At 42.7% G+C, this 23,593-nt stretch overlaps 1 protein-coding gene across 3 annotated transcripts; it reads left to right on the top strand.

Annotated features, from left to right (window-relative positions):
- Positions 1-1,576: 1,576 nt before the first annotated feature.
- Positions 1,577-7,511, top strand: asb6 (ankyrin repeat and SOCS box containing 6). 3 transcript variants are annotated; one of them, XM_071403408.1, is made up of 7 exons: positions 1,577-1,797; positions 4,490-4,639; positions 4,817-4,998; positions 5,081-5,187; positions 5,320-5,428; positions 5,863-5,949; positions 6,447-7,511. In XM_071403408.1, the coding sequence occupies exons 2-7, from the start codon at positions 4,533-4,535 to the stop codon at positions 7,166-7,168; spliced, it is 1,314 nt and encodes a 437-aa protein (XP_071259509.1). In that variant the 5' UTR covers positions 1,577-1,797; positions 4,490-4,532; the 3' UTR covers positions 7,169-7,511. The 3 variants fall into 3 exon arrangements, with proteins under 3 accessions (XP_071259509.1, XP_071259508.1, XP_071259507.1); XM_071403407.1 differs by lacking the exon at positions 1,577-1,797 and adding an exon at positions 3,872-3,943; XM_071403406.1 differs by lacking the exon at positions 1,577-1,797 and adding an exon at positions 3,936-4,097.
- Positions 7,512-23,593: the final 16,082 nt, after the last annotated feature.

The raw sequence follows: 23,593 nt of genomic DNA, 5'->3' as shown, positions 1-23,593 counted from the left end.
CGTTTCGGTTTGCTATTTATTGTTTTGTTGTGAGTTTCACTTAGTAATAAAAAGATGTGGAACCCAGATCACGCTGCGCTTTGGTCCAGTTATTATGACGACCGTGACACTCAACGCCAACAGTGAAGAGGCGACTCCGGGATGCTGGCCTTCTAGGCAGAGTTGCAAAGAAAAGCCATCTCTCAGACTGGCCAATAAAAATAAAAGATTAAGATGGGAAAAAGAACAGACACAGAAACTCTGCCTAGAAGGCCAGCATCCCAGAGTTGCCTCTTCCCCATTGACGTTGAGTCTGGTGTTTTGCGGGTACTATTTAATGAGCTGCCAGTTGAGGACTTGTGAGGTGTCTGTCTCAAACTAGACACTCTAATGTACTTGTCCTCTTGCTCAGTTGTGCACCGGGGCCTCCCACTCCTCTTTCTATTCTGGTTAGAGCCAGTTTTACCTGTTCTGTGAAGGGAGTAGGACACAGCGTTGTACGAGATCTTCAGTTTCTTGGCAATTTTTCGCATGGAATAGCCTTCATTTCTCAGAACAAGAATAGACTGATGAGTTTCAGAAGAAAGTTCTTTGTTTCTGGCCATTTTGAGCCTGTAATCGAACCCACAAATGCTGATGCTCCAGATACTCAACTAGTCTAAAGAACGCCAGTTTTATTGCTTCTTTAATCAGAACAGTTTTTAGCTGTGCTAACAATTGCAAAAGGGTTTTCCAATTATCAGTTAGCCTTTTATAAACTTAGATTAGCTAACAACGTGCCATTAGAACACAGGAGTGATGGTTGCTGATAATGGGCCTCTGTACACCTATGTAGATATTCCATGAAACATCTGCCTTTTCCAGCTACAATAGTCAATTACGACAATAACAATGTATTTCTGATCAATTTGATGTTATTTTAATGGGCAATTTTTGCTTTTCTTTCAAAAACAAGGACATTTCTAAGTGACCCCAAACTTTTGAATGGTAGTGTACATTGTTGACTACAACCTGCATTGAAAAAGTACTGAAATTTACTAAAGGTGTAACTAGTATCAGGTATGAAGGTAAGACCCAGATGCAGACCATGTAGAATAAACAATAGTTTAATATTCCAACATTGGCAGGCAAAAGACAGGTCAAGGCAGGCAGGGGTCAGTAAACCAGAGGTGGGGCAACTGTACCGGGCAGTAGGCAGGGTCAGGCAGAGGTCGGTAATCCAGAGGGGGGCAAAGGTACAAGTCGGCAGGCAGACTCAGGGGGGCAAAAGTACAGATTGGCAGGCAGGCTCAGGGGCAAGGAGAGTGGTCAGGCAGGCGGGCTCGGAGTCAGGACAGGCAAGGGTCAAAACCAGGAGGGCGAGAAAAGAGCAACTGGCAAAGCAGGAGCTGAGACACAAACCACAGGTTGACCAACAAGACAAACTGACAACAGACAAACAGAGAACACCGATATAAATACACAGGGGAAGATGGGCATCACCTGGAGAGGGGTGGAGACAATCACAAAGACAGGTGAAACAGATCAGGGTGTGACAACTAGGAACGTTTTAGCACCACCAACATGTTACTTGAGAGGAGAAAGATGAAAAATCATTGTGGGCGTGTATACATCCTGTGATCAGAATAGCTAGGACGGTGGTTGGAAGGTTGCACTAGTTTGAAATGGAAAAGCATGCGGTAGCTATGGATAAAGAAGGACATGAAGACGAAGCAGCTGCTTTATAAGAGGGATGCACTGTTGAGCACTACATTCCGAGGGGTTTGTGCTGATTGTATGGAGATTGTGACAGCTGGTTAAATGGTGTCCCTTGTGAAGGTGAGAACAAGATGTATGTCAAGAGAAGTTCAGTGTTATCATGAGGAGATGTATACTTGGGATACGGAGGACGAGTGGAGGGAAAAAGAGAGGTAGAGGGTGAGCATGACTCGGTTAAAAATGGCGGAAAAAAGGGAGATGGTTTGTTAAAGTAAAATGGTACAAAGTGTAAGCAGAGTGAGCTGAAGTGGTAGGTGTGGTGAAGTTTTCGGGGCGTGAGGCTTGCACCGAGGGTAAATATGAGCCTGTGACAGTAGGAGGGAAGTTTTTGGAAAAAGTGGACCCTTGCCTTTTGGCTGATCCATTTGTGGTTTCAGGGTGGGTGAAAACAGAGTTGGAAGCTGTGGAATTGGTGAGGGTAAGAGAGGTGGTCTTGTGATAATTGTTTGTGTTTCTGCTGGTCAGAGGGAACAGGTGCTCTGCGTTAAACAAATGGGGGCGGCAAGAGATGTGAATTGTTTTGTTCTCAAGAAAAGGGTGCCATTGAAAGGAGTGATTACTGGGGAAGCAGTAAATGTAAAAGTTAACCAACTGAAGGGGAAGATTCCCGGTGTTTGTGATGTTCGTCGTTTGCTGCGACGCAGACAGTGTGGAGTGAGAGGTGAAACAGAGGAGTCATTGTCTGTTCTATTGACTTTTGATGTTGTCTTTGCCTGACAAAGTGATGTTAGGATATATAAGTTAGCTCTTGTGCCGAATACATTACGTTGTTACAGGTGTCAAGCTTATGGGCATGTGGCAGGAGCATGTAGGAGGTAGGGGCGGCAGGTAGCCTAGTCGTTAGAGCGTTGGGCCAGTATCCGAAAGGTTGCTGGATCAAGTCCCTGAGCTGACAAGGTAAAAATATGTTCTGCTGCTGTTCCCTGAGAAGGCTGTTATTGTAAATAAGATTTTGTTCTTAACTGACTTGCCTAGTTAAATATAAAGGTTCCTAGGTGTGCAGAAGGCCATGAGACAAAGGAATGTGTAGTGGCATGTGTTAACTGTAGGGGTGCACATAGGGCTGGGGATCAGAATATTTATTTTTATTTTTTATTTTTTTTCACCTTTATTTAACCAGGTAGGCTAGTTGAGAACAAGTTCTCATTTGCAACTGCGACCTGGCCAAGATAAAGCATAGCAGTGTGAACAGACAACACAGAGTTACACATGGAGTAAACAATAAACAAGTCAATAACATGGTAGAAAAAAAAGAGAATCTATATACAATGTGTGCAAAAGGCATGAGGTAGGCAATAAATCGAATAATTACAATTTAGCAGATTAACACTGGAGTGATAAATCATCAGATGATCATGTGCAAGAAGAGATACTGGTGTGCAAAAGAGCAGAAAAGTAAATAAATAAAAGCAGTATGGGGGTGAGGTAGGTAAATTGGGTGGGTAGTTTACAGATGGACTATGTACAGCTGCAGCGATCGGTTAGCTGCTCAGATAGCTGATGTTTAAAGTTAGTGGGGAAATTTAAGTCTCCAGCTTCAGCGATTTTTGCAATTCGTTCCAGTCACTGGCAGCAGAGAACTGGAAGGAAAGGCGGCCAAATGAGGTGTTGGCTTTGTGGATGACCAGTGAGATATACCTGCTGGAGCGAGTGCTACGGGTGGGTGTTGTTATCGTGACCAGTGAGCTGAGATAAGACGGAGCTTTACCTAGCATAGACTTGTAGATGACCTGGAGCCAGTTGGTCTGGCGACGAATATGTAGCGAGGGCCAGACGACTAGAGCATACAGGCCGCAGGGGTGGGTGGTATAAGGCGCTCCGGCCAACAAGTGATATACAGTATGTTTCAGTAAGATTAAACTTTTAGCATTTATAGCAATGTTTATCAACTGTACTGCAGGGATGGAATGTAAGTCGCAGAACATTTAGGTGGTGGCGGCTGCAGAGAGGTATTTGGGTGTGTGAAACTTGACATCAGAAGAATTACAGGGTGGGGGTGGTGTCCAATCCTTTCAGGTTGTTGGCCTAAATAGATACAAAATTGTGGAGCAGGGTAGTGTTAGAGGGTATGGTATTTGTTTATTCATTTTCTCAAGCAAGGTATAAGGGAGTTGTGCTCCAGTCTAGCAGGTGGCAGTAATGCAACATTTATTGGATGACAACCGCAGTTAAACCTCATCGAAGAAGTACACTTCCTGTTTTGAAGGTAAGCTAGCGTTGCAGCTTGAAGGCAGCTAGCTAACGTTAGGTAGCTCGTTGGTTAATTTAAAAGCAAAACAAAATAGCTAGTTAGCTATTCTTGTTAGCTAGCTTGCACGTTTTGCCGTCATGTCAATTCTTGTTCTGTCGTTCTGCTCCAGGTAACACAAATGATGAACTAACTAGCCATGTCTGGAGCTACAGTAGTTAGCTTGCGTCTGCTGATGCTCACAGCTAACGTTAGCTAGCCAAATCGTATTTAGCGTTCAATGTTGGCTTTAAAGACTATAGCTAACTAGCCACATGCATACCAAATATTAATTTGTGGGTATATTAACTAGCATGTGGCAATAATTGTTACGTTTGCACTCACAACTTGCAGAATAAAGCTAGTTATGCATAATTCTGCACTTTTGTTTTGGGCGTAACGTTATACAAATCCCAGAGACCACCCTTAACGGTCTGAACATTTCAGATAAGCACTATCAATAAAATAACTTATAACAGCCTGTTTAACTAGTAATTATATTCCATTTGGGTGTAACTTGTCCAGTGTTCTAGCGCAAGCAGCAGAGAGTGGTACATCAGCCAAGAGCATGCCTTTCCTCCATGGCTTTCGCAGGATTATATATGAGTATCAGCCCCTGGTGGACGCCGTGCTGTGTGTTGTTGGTCTGGAGGAAGGGACAAGCACTGGAGAGAGGTGAGTGTACTTTATGTGATGCTGTGAGTCTGGTTCAGGGATAAGTGACTGCTACAGTAATTTGCACTGACACTCAAGATCCACAATGTCAGTCGATATGGCAATGTGTAAGCTAAGCTGAAACATCTATTGTGTATTTATCTGTATTTGACCTTGGTCTTCTTATTGGATTTACAGGAGCCGTAGCCCGGAGGATGAGGACAGTCTATGCGGGTCTTTAGTGGAGCTGCTGGAGAAGGAGTCCCAGTCAGCTGTGTTTGAGGAGGGGATCAGCTATGCTCTGTTTAAGGTTGCTGAACGGGGACTAGTCTGTGCAGCAGAAGTCCTTCTACGATATGGAGCAGATCTCAACTTTGAGGGTGAGAGGACTGACTTGTCATTCAAATATTAGGAGACTATTTGTTGATATTTTATTGACCTAAATATAATTTGATTCCCCAGACCCTGTGTCTTATTACAACCCACTGCACATTGCTGTACTGAGGAACAGGCCGATTATGGTGAGGTTGCTGGCTGGACATGGAGCTGACATTAACAAGCGAGATCGGGTGAGTACAACAGGTAGCAAGAACTTATAGCTGCAAAACATACTACTGTTCTGTCTTTTCTGCAGTACATTTCTTGCTCTGTATACAGAATGTGTTATGGCTCTGTAACACAATGTACTGTATCTTATGCAGATCCATGAAAGTAGCCCCTTGGATCTCGCTAGTGAAGAGGCAGAGAGACTGCCTTGTATGCGCACACTGCTGGACATGGGTGCTGACGTGAATGCAAGAGATAAAAATGGTGAGTTGAGGGCCTCCCGAGTGGCGCAGCAGTCTAAGGCACTGCATCGCAGTGCTAGAGGCGTCACTACAGACCCGGGTTCGATCCTGGGCTGTATCACAACCACAGGGACTTTACTCGCTCAAGCGACTCCTTGTGGCGGGCTGGGCGCCTGCAGGCTGACCTCGGTCGTCAGTTGAACTGTGTTTCCTCCGACACATTGGTGCAGCTGGCTTCCGGGTTAAGCAGGCGGGTGTTAAGAGGCGCGGTTTGGTGGGTCATATTTCGGAGGACAGATGACTCCACCTTCGCCTCTCAAGCCCGTTGGGGAGTTGCAGCGATGAGACAAGATCGAAATTGGGGAGAAAACGATGGTAATAAAAAATGGTGAGTTGACATTTTGAACTGTATTTACTGTATATTTCAACACTGCCTTTTTGATCTTGTCCCCAAAGGAAAATCACCCTTGCTACATGCCCTAGCTAGCAGTGATGGACTCACTGTGCATAACACAGAAAACATCCGGCTGCTACTCCAGAGAGGTACTATGCTATAAAATAACCTTAAAAATTGTTATTTTATAACCTATGCAGGAATCGCTCCGCATTTTCTTGGTTCTAAAATTCGAATAGTTCCCCTAATTTCAGTTTGTGACAAAACAAGCAAGTATAGTGTAGAGAATGGTTTTACAAAACTGAAAGTAAGATGCAAAAACTAAAGTAAAGAACGGGAAGCATAGAAATACCACACACGGATAGAACATATCTACCGCTTCTTACACTTGCTTTCAATTAGAATGACCGTACACATTTCTATGTGAATTTGGTCAGGTCGCACAAGAAGTTACATATTGCCGCTTTAATTTGGAGTAGGCTTATGGGCAGAAAGACAGAAATGCTAAACATCAAATTTTATTGGTCACATACACAGTTAGCTGATGCTAATGCAAGTGTAGCGAAATGCTTATACATCAACAACAGCAGGGCATGTCCAAATGTATTTATATTTAGGAAACTTTGTTGTTTGTTCCCCTCCTAAGGTGCAGATGTTCATGCTGCCACACTGGATGGAGAGACGGCTGTATCCTCGCTGGTCTTTCTGGTGAAGGAGGCTCTGGAGGGCTCTGTGGCGGATGCAGCTGAGATCGGTCGCTTCTGTCTGAGGGCCACGCGGCTGCTTCTGGCCCACGGGGCTGACCCCAGCTGCTGCCTTACCCCCGACGGGGAGGAGGATGGGGAACCCTCCCTGACAGTGACCAGCCTGGAGCACTTTGATCGGCTCTTTCCCCTGGCAGTGCTGCTGCTGCAGAGTGGTGCCTCCTTCCACTGCTCTCGCCACGGAGCCTCCTGCTGGACAGGCTACAGGCTGGTATTCCAGAGGCTCCAGACGGCCCTGCTGGACTGTTCTGATGCAGAGCAGGCGGCTGAGCTCCTGGAGCAGGCTGAGGTCCTCCTGGACTTGGCCCGGGTGTCCTCCCCAAGTCTGGCCCTGCCCCTGGACCTGCCTATGCCAGACCAAGACCCCAATGCACAGACATTGCGGGACCTCCATCGGCGTGTGGTGGAGCAGGAGACCGGCCCTCCCCCCCTGCGCTGCCTCTGCAGGGCCTTCATCCGGGGTCACCTGCAGCCCTGGCCCCTGGACGACAGGGTGAAGGCTCTGCCCTTACCTGACAGACTGAAGGAGTACCTGCTTCCGGAACACACCCTGAGCCCCAAGCCAGGATGGGACTGCTTCAAGCCCCAGCATACCCTACGCTGACGACACATGTTTTTACACTGGTAACTGGGGATGACACATTGATTAATTGACCTTTATCCTTTTGTAATGATTTGGTGTCCTAACACCAAATCTATCAATGTACTCAGAACCTGCCATTGAGGCCTTTGTTTTGTTGTTCAAGTGTGTGTGCCAAATCATACAAAGAATCTGAATATGTTTACTATCACGAGATCAAGATCACTTATACTCAGACATTTCTTAAGAATAAGTTGTGTAACTTCCATACGTTTGCACTGCTGGAAGGGTGCAGATGAGTCTTTTGTTAAATATTAGCAGAGAAGGTTGGACTTTGTCATCTGAATAAAACAATCAGGATCAGTTATTCTGCATCTTTTTTCTGTGTCAGCGATAACAGTTGAAGTATAGTGATGGGCCACAAGATAGCAGTGTTGTTCTTTGTAAGCAGGTAGTTGCTAAAAAAGAGGTCCAATTTATATTATATTCAAGTGTTCTTGACACAATCAGAAATCTCATTAATACTTCAAACACATTTTTATATCTGATACACATTTCATGTATTTTCTTTGTATTCATGAGCCATTGACTCTTCTCATCAACCTTTTCTACGTGTTTGTCCATGATTGTGCATAGATTGTTTCCTTATTTATTTTAATAGCAATGACACGGATTAAATGTAAAACACTTTTGACAATTAACACATTACGGTATAGCAGTGTATGGTGACTATGGGACTTGGTAGTGGAGTCGGAGGACTTGGTGTTGCTACAGAGTCAGAAGGTTGAGCTGAACGGCAGCCTGATTCTATTGAGAGCTACAGGGCAGATCAGCCTGGCACAGGTCATCTTTTTTTCACTAATTGGTCTTTTGACCAATCAGATCAGCTCTGAAAAAGATCTGATGTGAAAAGATCTGATGTGATTAGTCAGAAGCCCAATTAGTGGAAAAAAATATCAGAAGTGGGCTGCCTGTTTAAATGTAGCCTAAGAAACACTGCCCTTTCCCACCTGGACAAAAGGAACACCTATGTGAGAATGCTGTTCATTGACTACAGCTCAGCATGCAACACCATAGAGCTCCAGAAGCTCATCACTAAGCTAAGGACCCTGAGACTAAACATTTCCCTCTGCAACTGGATCCTGGACTTCCTGACGGTCTACCCCTAGGTGGTAAGGGTAGGGAACAACACGTCCGCCATGCTGATTCTCAACACTGGGGTCCCTCAGGGGTGTGTACTTGGTCCCCTCCTGTACTCCCTGTTCACCCACGACTGCGTAGCCAAACACGACTCCAACACCATTAAGTTTGCTGACGACACAACAGTGGTAGGCCTGATCACCGACAACGATGAGACGGCCTATAGGGAGGAGGTCAGAGAACTGCCAGTGTGCTGCCAGGACAACAACATCTCCCTCAACGTGAGCAAGACAAAGGAGCTGATCGTGGACTACAGGAAACGGTGTCAGAGGAAAGCCCATCAATTTGTCAGACTCCAGTCACTCAAGTCATAGACTGTTTTCGCTGCTACCGCACGGCAAGTGGTACCGGAGCGCCAAGTATAGGACCAAAAGGCTCCTTAACAGCTTCTACCCCCAAGCCATAAGACTACTGAACAATTAATCAAATGGCCACTATTTACATTGACCCCCCATTTGTTTTGAACACTGCTGCTACTCGCTGTTTATTATCTGCATAGTCACTTCACCCCTACCTACATGTACAAATTACCTCAACTAACTGTACCCCCGCACACAGACTCGGTACCGGTACCACCTATATATAGCCTCGTTATTGTTATTTTGTGTTACTCTTTATAGTTTTTTATGTTAGTTTATTTGGCAAATATTTTCTTAACTCTTCTTGAACTTCACTGTTGGTTAAGGGCTTGTAAGTAAACATTTCACGGTAAGGTCTACACTTGTTGTATTTGGCACATGTGACAACGTTTGATTTGATTTGGATTGCAGTGTATGTTTTAGGTGGCTAATTAGCAGCGCTTTTAGTATCTGCTGTGTTGATTTACCCTGACCCTAAAGACTCAATGTACTACGGAACTAAACGGACATGTGTGAGAACACACTCCTTTAAAATTTTCTCTGAGCACATGTATTGAAAAGGGATTGCTACTAATTGTACTGTGACCAAGAAGCCAGATGATGGCAGTGTTACACAATGGGGCAGGAGAGAGACCAGTGGTTGTTTTGGTTCTACTGACTACATCTACGAACTCCACAATATCCACTGCCTTTTTAGGAAATAGTTGTGTGGTAGATGGAATCCTTTACACTCACTTTCTTTTTAAGTAATTTTGAATGTTCTACACATGACTCATTTTAGTACATCACAATGCATACATTGATTTCTCGCCAATGCAGATTTTGTTGCAGATTTTTTTCTGAATATTTGTGTCAGGTTTGAGAATACAGATATGCAGTATTCAACACATGCATTGCAGTTCCACAAACAGCTGCTGTGGATGGTAGTGTAAATAGAGAAGTCTTGGTTGAGTAGTGGTTTTCTGTGGGATGCAATGGAACTGTGATGCCTGTCTGCTGGTGTGGAAAGGTTATTCAGAGTTTATTCTGAAACAAATCTGGTGTGATTCACACACCATCTCAGTCTCTGTATGTTTCATTCACCCTTAAGCCAATGCAGTTACACTGCTGCCACTGACTGTTGAAGCCGTGCATGGACAGATGCTACTATAGAGAGTCATTATTTTAATGCAGCTTTAGCGGAGTGTGTATGAATTCGTTTGAGAGAGAGACTAGCAAACTAAATAGGACAGTGTGTTACACAACTAACCCCCTCCTGACATTGCTGGCTGGGGCTGCAGTGGCTGCCTGGCTTGCAGACAGGCGCATTGACTCCTCTTCTTTATCTAGGTCATAGCCTCTGAAGAGAGAAGGCAGCTACAGCGGCAACCGCTCCACACGCACTTCACTCTCCTGTCTGTCTGAATCTCTCCACACGCTCTGACGAAACCCCAACATCAGCCGCCAGGGAGAGGGGGTGGGGTGGGTTGTAGTGGGGTCGAGGTTTGGATTAGAGGAAAAAAAGATTTGAGAGAGAACAGTAGGGTAACTTGGGGGGGAAATGCCACCAATAAGGGAAATGTCTATTTTCGGACAGAAAAAAAGCTACATTTGGTCAGATTTAGATATGTGCATACCCGCTATCTTTAGGCAAACACATTTTGAGGGGAAATAAGTATGCAGAATAAAATAAAGACATTTAGGAGATTAGTGTGTTAAAATCAAATTGATACGTTTATTTGGGCATTTTTGAGTAATTGACTCTTAAAAGCTGAAGTCTAGGTATCATATTTTAATTAAATGAATCAAATATTGGGAAAAATTACATTGAATATTTCTTGTTTTGCCCCAAACATACTCACTTAAAATTGTATTACTTTATAAAAAATGGATTAAAAGGGCCTCCCGAGTGGCACAGCAGTCTAAGGCACTGCATCGCAGTGTTGCGGCGTCACTACAGCCTGTGGTTCGATGCCAGGCTGTGTCACAACCGGCCGTGACCGGGAGTCCCATAGAGAGGCGCAATTGGCCCAGCGTCGCCCGGGTTAGGAGAGGGTTTAGGAGAGGGGGGGAGGGGCTTGGCTCATTGCGCTCTAGCGACTCCTTGTGTCGGGCCGAGCGCCTGCAGGCTACTTCAGTCGTCAGTTGAATAGTGTTTCCTCTGACACATTGGTACAGCTGGCTTCCGCGTTAAGAAGCGCAGCTTGGCGCGTCATGTTTCAGAGGATGCATGACTCGATCTTCGCCTCTCCCGAGCCCGTTGAGGAGTTTCAGCGATGAGACAAGATCGTAATCACGAAATTGGAGAGAAAAAGGGGGTAATTAAAAAATATATAATAAAAAAGGATTACATTTTTTTTAATCCATGTGTATTATTTAATCCAAACCTCGACCCCACTACAACCCACCCCACCCCCTGCATTGGCTTAAGAAGGGGGAATGAACCATTCAGAGAAAGACTGAGATGGTGTGTATTTATCTATCCCTACTGGTAAATATTTAAAAAATGTATAGATCTAACTTCCTTAGTTTATATAATATATATAACTTTTTCTAAATGACAAAATATTAGATTTGTTTTGTTGGGGTGACGTAAAATGTTGAGATGAGACGGATTAGATTTTTAGTTAAGCAAAACTAGTGGCATCTAGGGAAAGAGTCAAAATGTGGTGACAGGGGTTTATGTAAGAATTACAGAGGGGGTGTTTAACCCCAAGCCACCCTACTATAGAGGAAACCAATACAGTATTACAGAGAAAGAGATGGGGACCAAGGGACATACATTAAAGCATTTTTTTTGATACAGTAGAGATACATTTGATCAACTTGGTTTACACAGTCTGTTTACTGTCTTGTGTTTCATGTTCCCCAACCCCTGGCCTAAAACCAACCCCAGACTTCCACTGGCCTTGCGTTGGGATCATCACACTTTAGCAGGTGTGGGATTTGAGAAGGAGAGATCATTTGGTGGTGTGTACATGGACTGTAAAGGCCACCAGGGAGAGTTGGCAAGGCATAACTTACCCCAGCCAACAATCATGCCGAGGCAGATACATAGCATTCCCCAATGATGACCCAATGCTGCCAGCAAAAGGTGATAAAACCAAGAAACCAAGAGAGAGGAGCCAAGCCTCTCTACCTATCATTTATTGAGAAACAATGCGGCTGAATCTCACCACTGAAATTAGTTATTGATCTATTCTCTTCCCCATGCTCAGGGTCTGTACAACCCCATCTGCTCATACTCTCACTCCTCCCTGATTCTTTATTTCATTCTACCTTCTTTCTTTCCCTGACAGTGAATCATATTTTATTTGATTTGATTATTCTTAGGAATGTTTCCCATTCCTTTGTCCTTCCATCTCTGTACACATTTCAATTTGTTTCATTATTGTCACTTACTCAGTTATTTCTCTCTGCTCTCAAGCACCCATCTCTCTGCTCTCAAGCACCCATTGAATGTTACCTGTTTCTCTGCATCTGCTTATTCTCCCATCATTCTTTTCCTCATCCTTTCAGCCCTCCACCTCAGCTGCTGTAGCCGTGTCCCAGGAAGGTTGTAAAGATGGAGAAGAGGCTTCTGAGTAGGCCTATATACAGCAGGGATTGTTTGGTGAGTCTGAGCTCTAATAGTTTTTTTTATATATTGACATAAAAACGTTTACAAGCACATGTTCACACATACCTCAAACTGTCAGCAGCATTACCACTGAACACATTGAGAAGATGACGATAAAGGTATTTGAAGCTATGATAATTAGATAGTTTATTCTCCAGAATGCAATTTCGAAGAACAAAGTGCTTAGATATTAGTGTTATGACCTGTGGTAACAGTGTTATAACCTGTGGTAACACAATGCCTACCTACCTATCAGTGTAATGTAATAGTCAACTACTGCAGGTTACTCAGTGGACAGTAGACCAGTCCAGGACACAATCAATTGTCTCAGTCACACACTGTACACTTTGGATTGCAAACAAACTGTCAAGAAGAAAAGAGATGAAGAAGTTGGGATTCTGGGAGGACAATGTAAGAAGGGGAATAAGAAAATGGAACAACCTGGCCTCTAAAATAAACCGTTCTGCTGTGTCTGCTTGGGGAATGGGATAGAAAGAAACCTCAAGGTTACATTCAGTAATAAATACAGTCAAGTTGTGCTCCGACTTGACAATGTTCTCCCTCCTCTCCTATTCCGCTACAGTACCTCTACCATGGTCTTTCTGCTTCAGTGAAAACAAAAGACTGTTGACATCAGTAAGTGAAACTGGGGCTTGTTGAGAATTGTGGGACATTCATACTCCGTGAACCTGTTTCGGTAAGCCAATCCTACATGGCCTGTTTAGTATCAGTTCCCCTCTATTTGAAAAAATGATCTCCAAAAAACTGTGATCAGCTTTGTGCAGAGCCCATTCTATTATAATAGTGAAGATTAAAATGTTGTGCTCAATAGAAGATTTGAGGGTTGGTGTTCCTACAGTGGCCTTTCAGATGTTTAAGCATATAATATCCAGACAGAAAAACAACAACATTAAAAGAATGATGAAACAATCGGTAACATGGGAAATAGGACAGAAAATAAGTGATTATGATAATAAACTCAACACAGTGGAGCATGTCCATGATGTAATTTGAATTGATGCATAAATTAGTTCTAAATGCACCTCATGTCTCTCAATTGTCTGAATGATGTGGATAACATAACATTGTCACCACAATGACAAACACAAGCTGTTGTTGTGTGTCTAGGGCAGTTGATGACACCATCATATAGAAGGAGAAGACGTGGAGAGAGATGCGGAGTAACACAAGACAGAGGGCATTGGGAGGTTGATGCTGGATAGCGGTTAAGAGAGAATAGGCATACAAACACACTAGTGTTAAGCAGTTGGGGAGTAATGAACTACATGTAATTCAACTACAGTGTAGTTAATTCGTTTTTTTGCCATGTAGTGGTGTAGCTAACTACTGAAACTACACACTACTATTCTTGCAAAAAGATAAGAAAATATGGGTGAAATAGGAAAGAATTACCTTTATTTTCCAGGCATCAGACCTGCCTAATTCTCACTTGAAACGTGGTTTTTGTGTTTTTATTATTATATTTTTATTTTTTATTTTTTGTGTTTAATAGGCTAAATTGCACATTATGTTAACATCTGACTCCAGAGTGATCTGTTTTTGCATTAATGTAGGTAACTTCTTCTAGTGTGAAATAATTTCAGAGTAGCTTCCCCAACACTTGTTTTAAGCATTTTGTAGACCAATTAGTTATGGTCTCAAAGACTCTCTGTCCAAAATGCAGGTTAGCGTTTTTCATAATTAACCTTGTTCTGGAGGCAGCTCTGCAGAGTGGTCACTAGCTGGCACAGCCACAAAGTAATCAAATTGGATTTTAAACCTAACCGTAACACTAAACTTAATCATACGGCTAACCTTAATGCCTAACCATCACCTTAAAGTATGACCAGAAAGCTAATTTTTGTTTCAATTAATTTTTACTAGCGGAAGTCGCTCAGTTCTGCCTCCAGGGCAATATTCCTGATAATAATCGTCAACCTGCGTCCAAAGCAGGGATCTTCTAAGTAAACACTCAAAATGTTTGTGCGTATGTATAATCACAGACAGTCTCCCAAGACCACAGATGTGGTGACCTCATCTTAGAAGAATGTAGACCTACTCCTTCCTATTACTACAGTGGAGTTGATGGAAGACTTACAAACGATTAATAGATGCAGGTCATGCAGCTGAATATTAAAAAATACAGCTAGCTAATGATTGGAAATAATGTGTACATTTTCACCCCATATTATCCCATGCTGAAGTACTGCAGCAGCACTGCTGTTTAACAGATATGCATACATGAGTTTTACGCACTAGAGGCTTCAGAGAGAGCCCCTTGTAAAGCTTTGACTGGAGGTTGGCTGGTCTGTGTGTACTTCAAACTTAGACGAGGGTAATAGGCCTGCATTCGGGGGGGGGGGGGGGGGGGGGGCTGTGTAGAAATGATAATAGGCCTGCATTCATACAGTTTCTTGACTGTGCTAATAATCTTGCACATTTTGAGAGAGAGAGAGAGAGAGAGAGGTGTAGTGTGGTGTTATTATTTTGTTTTAGGTAAGGGAGTGCAACAAAAAAAAGTTAACTAAGTCATCAGTTCATCAATCAAAGTTTGTACCGACAAATGTAGACTATTGAATAGCCTATCATTATAGAATATGCATAAAATGCATCCTCCAATTGCAAAGTCTGCCTATGCACATACACTTTGTCTCAAGAAAATTTTATATTTTTAATACCCTGAAACACCACATTAGACATACCTAATTTCAAATAGGCCATCATTACTATCAATCGTGAATGATAATTATTTATGTTTTACCGGTTAAATGTAATTTGGTTGATCTCAATCAGTTGGGAATATGCATTTAGTTCATATATATATATATATATATATATATATATATATATATATATAATTGTGAAAAACTGAGTTGAAATGTATTTGGCTAAGGTGTATGTAAAATTCCGACTTCTGACTTCAACTGTATATATATATATATATATACAATAGAAGTCGGAAGTTTACATACACCTTAGCCAAATACATTTCAACTCAGTTTTTCACAATTCCTGACATGTAATCCTAGTAAAAATTCCTTGTCTTTGGTCAGTTAGGATCACCACTTTATTTTAAGAATGTGAAATATCAGAATTATACTAGAGAGAATGATTTATGTCAGCTTTTATTTCTTTCATCACATTCCCAGTGGGTCAGAAGTTTACATACACTGAATTAGTATTTGGTAGCATTGCCTTTAAATTGTTTAACTTGGGTCAAACGTTTCGGGTAGCCTTCCACAAGCTTCCCACAATAAGTTGGGTGAATTTTGGCCCATTTCTCCTGACAGAGCTGGTGTAACTGAGTCAGGTTTGTAGGCCTCCTTGCTTGCACACGCTTTTTCAGTTCTGACCACACATTTTCTATAGGATTGAGGTCAGGGCTTTGTGATGGTCACTCCAATACCTTGACTTTGTTGTCCTAAAGCCATTTTGCCACAACTTTAGAAGTATGCTTGGGGTCATTGTCCGTTAGGAAGACACATTTGCGACCAAGCTTTGCTTCAATATATTCACATTATCTTCCTGCCTCATGATGCCATCTATTTTGTGAAGTGCACCAGTCCCTCCTGCAGCAAAGCACCCCCACAACATGATGCTGCCACCCCTGTGCTTCACTGTTGGGATGGTGTCCTTCAGCTTGCAAGCCTCCCCCTTTTTCCTCCAAACATAACAATGGTCATTATGGCCAAACAGTTCTATTTTGTTTCATCAGACCAGAGGACATTTCTCAAAAAAGTTCAATCTTTGTCCCCATGTGCAGTTACAGTTTCCTATGATGTCAAGCAAAGAGGCAATGAGTTTGAAAGTAGGCCTTGAAATACATCCACAGGTACACTTCCAATTGACTCAAATTATGTCAATTAGCCTATCAGAAGCTTCTAAAGCCATGACATCATTTTCGGGAATTTTCCAAGCTGTTGAAAGGCACAGTCATCTTAGTGTATGTAAACTTCTGACCCACTGAAATTGTGATACAATGAATTATACGTGAAATAATCTGTCTGTAAACAATTGTTGGAAAAATGACTTTTGTCATTGTCACGATCGTCTTGAGGTGAAAGAGTGGACCAAGGCGCAGCGTGATATGAATACATCTTCTTTTAATATGACGAAAACTGAAGAACACTGACAAACTAATACAAAAACAGATCATGAAGCTATACAAACTATGTGTACACATGCAACATAGACATAGACAATTACCCACAACCTACCTAATGCCTATGGCTGCCTTAAATATGGCTCCCAATCAGAGACAATGATAGACAGCTGTCTCTGATTGAGAACCATTCCAGGCAACCATAGACTTACCTAAACACCTACACTGAACACAACCCCATGAACTCTACAAAAACTCCCTAGACAATACAACCACCCAAGACTAGACAAAAAACACACAAACATCCCCCATGTCACACCCTGACCTAAAATAATAAAGAAAACAAAGATAACTAAGGCCAGGGCGTGACAGTCATGCACAAAGTAGATGTCCTAACCGACTTGCCAAAACTATAGTTTGTTAACAAGAAATTTGTAGAGTGGTTGCAAAACGAGTTTTAATGACTTTCAAACTAAGTGTATGCAAACTTCCTACTTCAACTGTATATATATATACACTACCGTTCAAAAGTTTGGGGTCACTTAGAAATGTCCTTGTTTTTGAAAGAAAAGCTATTTTTTTGTCCATTAAAATAACAACAAATTGATCAGAAATACAGTGTAGACATTGTTAACCCCTCCATTGTAAATGACTATTGTAGCTGGAAACAGCTGATTTCTTTAATGGTATATCTACATAGGCATACAGAGTCCCATTATCAGCAACCATCACTCCTGTGTTCCAGTGGCACGTTGTGTTAGCTAATCCAAGTTTATCATTTTAAACGGCTAAATGATCATTAGAAAACCCTTTTGCCATAATGTTAGCACAGTTGAAAACTGTTGTTCTGATTAAAGAAGCAATCAAACTGGCCTTCTTTAGACTAGTTGATTATCTGGAGTATCAGCATTTGTGGGTTCGATTACAGGCTCAAAATGGCCAGAAACAAAGACCTTTCTTCTGAAACTCGTCAGTCTATTCTTGTTCTGAGAAGAGAAGTCTATTCCAATGCGTGAAATTGCCAAGAAACTGAAGATCTCGTAAAACGCTGTGTACTACTCCCTTCACAGAACAGCGCAAACTGGCTTTAACCAGAATAGAAAGAGGAGTGGGAGGCCCCGGTGCACAACTGAGCAAGAGGACAAGTACATTAGAGTGTCTAGTTTAAGAAACAGATGCCTCACAAGTCCTCAACTGGCAGCTTCATTAAATAGTACCTGCAAAACGTCAGTCTCAACGTCATCAGTGAAGAGGTGACTCCGGGATGCTGGCCTTCTAGGTAGAGTTGCAAAGAAAAGCCATATCTCAGACTGACCAATAAAAATAAAAGATTAAGATGGGCAAAAGAACACAGACACTGGACAGAGGAACTCTGTCTAGAAGGCCAACATCCCGGAGTCACCTCTTCACTGTTGATGTTGAGACTGGTGTTTTGCGGGTGCTATTTAATGAAGCTGCCAGTTTATCATTTTAAAAGGCTAATTGATCATTAGAAAACCATTTTGCAATTATGTTAGCACAGCTGAAAACTTTAGTTCTGATTAAAGAAGCTGTCACGCCCTGACCTTAGAGAGCCTTTTTATTTCTCTATTTGGTTAGGTCAGGGTGTGATTTGGGTGGGCATTCTATGTTTTCTGTTTCTTTGTTTTTGGCCGAGTGTGGTTCCCAATCAGAGGCAGCTGTCTATTGTTGTCTCTGATTGGGGATCATACTTAGGCAGCCCTTTTTCCCACCATTTGGTTGTGAGATCTTGTTTTCTGTTTTGTGTTTCTGCCTGACAGGACTGTGCGCTTTCGTTTTCACGTTTGTTATTTTGTTTGAGTGTTTTTTGAAATAAAAGAATCATGAACACTTACCATGCTGCACCTTGGTCCACTCTTCATACTACCAACGAGAACCGTAACAGAAGCAATAAAACTGGCCTCTGATGGGCCTCGGTATTGCACACAACTAGCCTATAATTCTTAATCATTCTCGCCACTGCCAGAGATAAAACTGTGAGACAACAACAATTTACCTACCTCTAGGCGGATATACATATTTATTTTGTTTGTCATTCTATTGTTTTTCATGGAATTTTTGTGGTAATTAAATATAATTTATTTAGCATTTAATTCGATTTGTTTTTCCAGATATAGTTTTACCAGCTCCATGTATTCTCAAATTGAGTAAAGTGAGCTGCTATCTCGGGCTCCCCCAGCACTACACACCTGCTCGGCACACTGTCCTACACTTTACTTATCACACTCTCTTAACTATATAGCATCTGATTAGTATTAAAGGTGTAACTGGGCTAGTGCAAGTCAACCACTGAATGTCATGCAACCTTCATCAGAACTAATCCATGCCGCCATGCACTGCTCCGTCTCACTGGCTTCAGCGCATCTAGTGGGAATGACCCTAATTGGGAATAGCAGAGGGAGACAGTTGGCATGTATGTTTAATAAGGGCTTGTCTGTCTACACCTCTCCCTATCTCACTCTTCTCTTGGACCCTTTAGAGGGATTGCTGTAGGTCCACAAGTGCAGGTCTCAGCAGAAACCCCTTTCTATATTCTTTTGTTTCTTGAGCAGAAACCATTTCTATTTTCTTATGCTTCTCGCTCTTCTTGCCATGTTGTCATGGTTACTGTCTGTGCTACAGTCCACCAAGGTATGCATCTCTGCTCTGTCACCAGCATCAGTTGGACTCAGTAATTTGCATCTCAGCCATTTGTATTTACCATAGTCTTTAGATATACAGTGCCTTCAGAAAGTATTCAGACCCTGTGACTTTTCCACATTTAGTTATGTTACAGCCTTATTCTAAAATGGATTAGATAAATAAAAATCCTTAGAATTCTACACACAATACCCCATAATGACAAAGCGAAAACAGATTTTTCGACATTTTTGCAAATGTATTACAAATAAAAAAACAGAAATATCTTATTTACGTAAGTATTCAGACCCTTCTCTATGAGACTCGAAAATGAGCTCAGGTGCATCCTGTTTCCATTGATCATCCTTGAGATGTTTCTACAACTTGATTGGAGTCCACCTGTGGTAAATTCAATTGATTGGACATGATTTGGAAAGGCACACACCTGTCTGTATAAGGTCCCACAGTTGACAGTGCATGTCAGAGCAAATAAGGTCAACGGAATTGTCCTTAGGAACAGTGATGCATGGTGGTGGCAGAATGCTGTGGGGATGTTTTTCAGCGGCAAGGACTGTGAGACTAGTAAGGATTGAGGCAAAGATGAACGGAGCAAAGTACAGAAAGATCCTTGATGAAAACCTGCTTCAGACTGCTCAGGACCTCAGACTGGGGCTGAGGTTCACCTTCCAACAGGACAGCGACCCTAAGCACACAGCCAAGACAATTATGAAGTGGCTTCGGACAAGTCTCTGAATGTCCTTGAGTAGCCCAGCCAGAGCCCGGACTTGAACCCGATCGAACATCTCTGGAGAGACCTGAAAATAGCTGTGCAGCGACGCTCCCCATCCAACCTGACAGAGCTTGAGAGGATCTGCAGAGAAGAATGGGAGAAACTCCCCAAATATAGTTGTGCTAAGCTTGTAGCGTCACAGCCAAGGAGACTCGAGGCTGTAATCACTACCAAAGGTGCTTCAGCAAGTACTGAGTAAACGGTCTGAATACTTATGTACAGTGGGGAGAACAAGTATTTGATACACTGCCGATTTTGCAGGTTTTCCTACTTACAAAGCATGTAGAGGTCTGTCATTTTTTATCATAGGTACACTTCAACTGTGAGAGACGGAATCTAAAACAAAAATCCAGAAAATCACATTGTATGATTTTATCATTTTATTGCATGACATAAGTATTTGATACATCAGAAAAGCAGAACTTAATATTTGGTACAGAAACCTTTGTTTGCAATTACAGAGATCATACGTTTCCTGTAGTTCTTTACCAGGTTTGCACACACTGCAGCAGGGATTTTGGCCCACTCCTCCATACAGACCTTCTCCAGATCCTTCAGGTTTGGGGGCTGTCGCTGGGCAATACGGACTTTCAGCTCCCTCCAAAGATTTTCTATTGGGTTCAGGTCTGGAGACTGGCTAGGCCACTCCAGGACCTTGAGATGCTTCTTACGGAGCCACTCCTTAGTTGCCCTGGCTGTGTGTTTCGGGTCGTTGTCATGCTGGAAGACCCAGCCACGACCCATCTTCAATGCTCTTACTGAGGGAAGGAGGTTGTTGGCCAAGATCTCGCGATACATGGCCCCATCCATCCTCCCCTCAATACGGTGCAGTCGTCCTGTCCCCTTTGCAGAAAAGCATCCCCAAAGAATGATGTTTCCACCTCCATGCTTCACGGTTGGGATGGTGTTCTTGGGATTGTACTCATCCTTCTTCTTCCTCCAAACACGGCGAGTGGAGTTTAGACCAAAAAGCTCTATTTTTGTCTCATCAGACCACATGACCTTCTCCCATTCCTCCTCTGGATCATCCAGATGGTCATTGGCAAACTTCAGACGGGCCTGGACATGCGCTGGCTTGAGCAGGGGGACCTTGCGTGCGCTGCAGGATTTGAATCCATGACGGCGTAGTGTGTTACTAATGGTTTTCTTTGAGACTGTGGTCCCAGCTCTCTTCAGGTCATTGACCAGGTCCTGCTGTGTAGTTCTGGGCTGATCCCTCACCTTCCTCATGATCATTGATGCCCCACAGGTGAGATCTTGCATGGAGCCCCAGACCGAGAGTGATTGACCGTCATCTTGAACTTCTTCCATTTTCTAATAATTGCGCCAACAGTTGTTGCCTTCTCACCAAGCTGCTTGCCTATTGTCCTGTAGCCCATCCCAGCCTTGTGCAGGTCTACAATTTTATCCCTGATGTCCTTACACAGCTCTCTGGTCTTGGCTATTGTGGAGAGGTTGGAGTCTGTTTGATTGAGTGTGTGGACAGGTGTCTTTTATACAGGTAACGAGTTCAAACAGGTGCAGTTAATACAGGTAATGAGTGGAGAACAGGAGGGCTGTAACGGCAGATTTCGGACCGTAGCAGGGATCGGACCAAGACGCAGCGTAGTTAGTGTTCATCATGTTTAATAACGACAAAACCGTGAACACTACAAAAATACAAAATAAAACCGAAAACAGTCCTATCTGGTGCATAGAACACAAAGACAGAAGACAACCACCCACAAACCCCAACACAAAACAGGCTACCTAAATATGGTTCCCAATCAGAGACAATGACTAACACCTGCCTCTGATTGAGAACCATATCAGTCCAAACATAGAAACGTGAAAACTAGACACACAACATAGAATGCCCACTCAGCTCACGTCCTGACCAACACTAAAACAAAGAAAACACAAAAGAACTATGGTCAGAACGTGACAAGGGCTTCTTAAAGAAAAACTAACAGGTCTTGGAGAGCCGGAATTCTTACTTGTTCGTAGGTGATCAAATACTTATGTCATGCAATAAAATGCAAATTAATTACTTTAAAATCATACAATGTGATTTTCTGTATTTTTGTTTTAGATTCCGTCTCTCACAGTTGAAGTGTACCTATGATAAAAAATTACAGACCTCCACATGCTTTCTAAGTAGGAAAACCTGCAATATTGGCAGTGTATCAAATACTTGTTCTCCCCACTGTAAATGTGATATTTCAGTTTTTTAAATTTTTTACAAATTAGCAAACATTTCAAAACTGTATTTGCTTTGTCATTATGAGGTATTGCATGTAGATTGTTGAGGGGGAAAAAACTATTTAATCAATTTCAGAATAAGTGTTACGTCCGTCGTTAAATGAAGACCAAGGTGCAGCGTGGTAGGCGTACATTTTCTTACATTTTTAAATGTTCCACCAAAAACAATAAACAACTCAGCGAACGTAAAGCTAGGAGTGCAACACCTGCAACACAAAAAGACAAGATCCCTCAACAGAAGGTGGGAAAAAGGGCTGCCTAAGTATGATCCCCAATCAGAGACAACGATAGACAGCTGCCTCTGATTGGGAACCATACTCGGCCAACAAAGAAATATAAACATAGATTTCCCACCCTAGTCACAACCTGACCTACCAAATAGAGAATTTAAAGGATCTCTAAGGTCAGGGTGTGACAATAAGGCTGTAACTTAACAAAATGTGGAAAAAGTCAAGGGGTCTGAATACTTTCAAGAATGCACTGTAAATGGTTTTATTAAAATAGTACAACAGAGCACATTCTGTGTCACTGTTTGCCATAACAACCACAGCACTATCCTTGGATGGTGTATCCAATACCTCTGTGGCCATATTTGACTGTGGGGAGTGTGGCTTCATCAACAGGGATCTGGGATGCCATGACAGAAAGTTATAGCCACTTCAACAGACCCAGCCTGCCCTGCTCTAACCCCAGGGGAATGGCTGCTCTAAACAACCTCCATCCAAACCCCAGCAAGCACCTCCACCTCAACTAAACATTACCGGCCAAACTGTGTGTGAGACAGATAAATGGTGTGTGCTTGTATGTGTGTAGGCCTATTGTGAACATTTTGATTGATGATATAACATTTACCTGTTATTTCGAACAGAGGAGACCATGATTATATCTGTACAGGAACCCAATGTAAATGTGTGTGACTCATATGTCTCTGACTGTATCTCATATGTCTCATATGTCTCTCATATGTCTCTGACTGTAAATGATTCCTTCATTTAGATATGTTCTCCTGCTTAACAGCTTGTTGGGTAAGGAACGATCATATGCTGGTCATATGCATGTAAAAAGCTTCATCAGGATGTTCGGGTGGTGTTCTGTCTCTTTAAGCTGTAGAGGGGGTGTCCAGGCAGCCATTACAGGAGACGGACCTGGTGATAGACACCATAGCGGTGGTGAGGATGAAGGTGGTGGCTGTGACTGGGGATGAATATGGATGAGAGGTCTAGGTTCTCCAGAGATGGCTGTAGTAAGATAGATGCTATTCCCTGAGTGCTCTGGAGGCAGGTGGAAGGATGTCCAAAGACCCCCACAAGCTCTGCTGACAGGAGCCGGCCATCACTCTAATTAATATTTTCACTTCTGCAACGCCAAACAGGGGAGAGAGATGTGGTGGTAGTGTCTGACTCATGGAAAGCCTAACGAGACACTGTATGCTTTATTTATGAGAAGTGTGTGTGTGGTTTGGCTTTAATGTTATTTGGATCATTGTGATTTCTCTGCTTAAAGCATTGCTTCTCTATTC

Source organism: Salvelinus alpinus, chromosome 5, assembly GCF_045679555.1.
Source record: "Salvelinus alpinus chromosome 5, SLU_Salpinus.1, whole genome shotgun sequence".
NCBI lineage: Eukaryota > Metazoa > Chordata > Actinopteri > Salmoniformes > Salmonidae > Salvelinus > Salvelinus alpinus.
This window is presented reverse-complemented; position numbering and strand designations above follow the sequence as displayed.

Excerpts from the sequence above, each read along its gene's own strand:
- asb6 (XM_071403406.1), top strand. The coding sequence starts at position 4,066 with ATGTCAATTCTTGTTCTGTCGTTCTGCTCCAG. Across the intron at positions 5,429-5,862 it reads GAATGCAAGAGATAAAAATG|GAAAATCACCCTTGCTACAT; the intron begins GTGAGTTGAGGG and ends TTGTCCCCAAAG. Across the intron at positions 5,950-6,446 it reads CCGGCTGCTACTCCAGAGAG|GTGCAGATGTTCATGCTGCC; the intron begins GTACTATGCTAT and ends TCCCCTCCTAAG.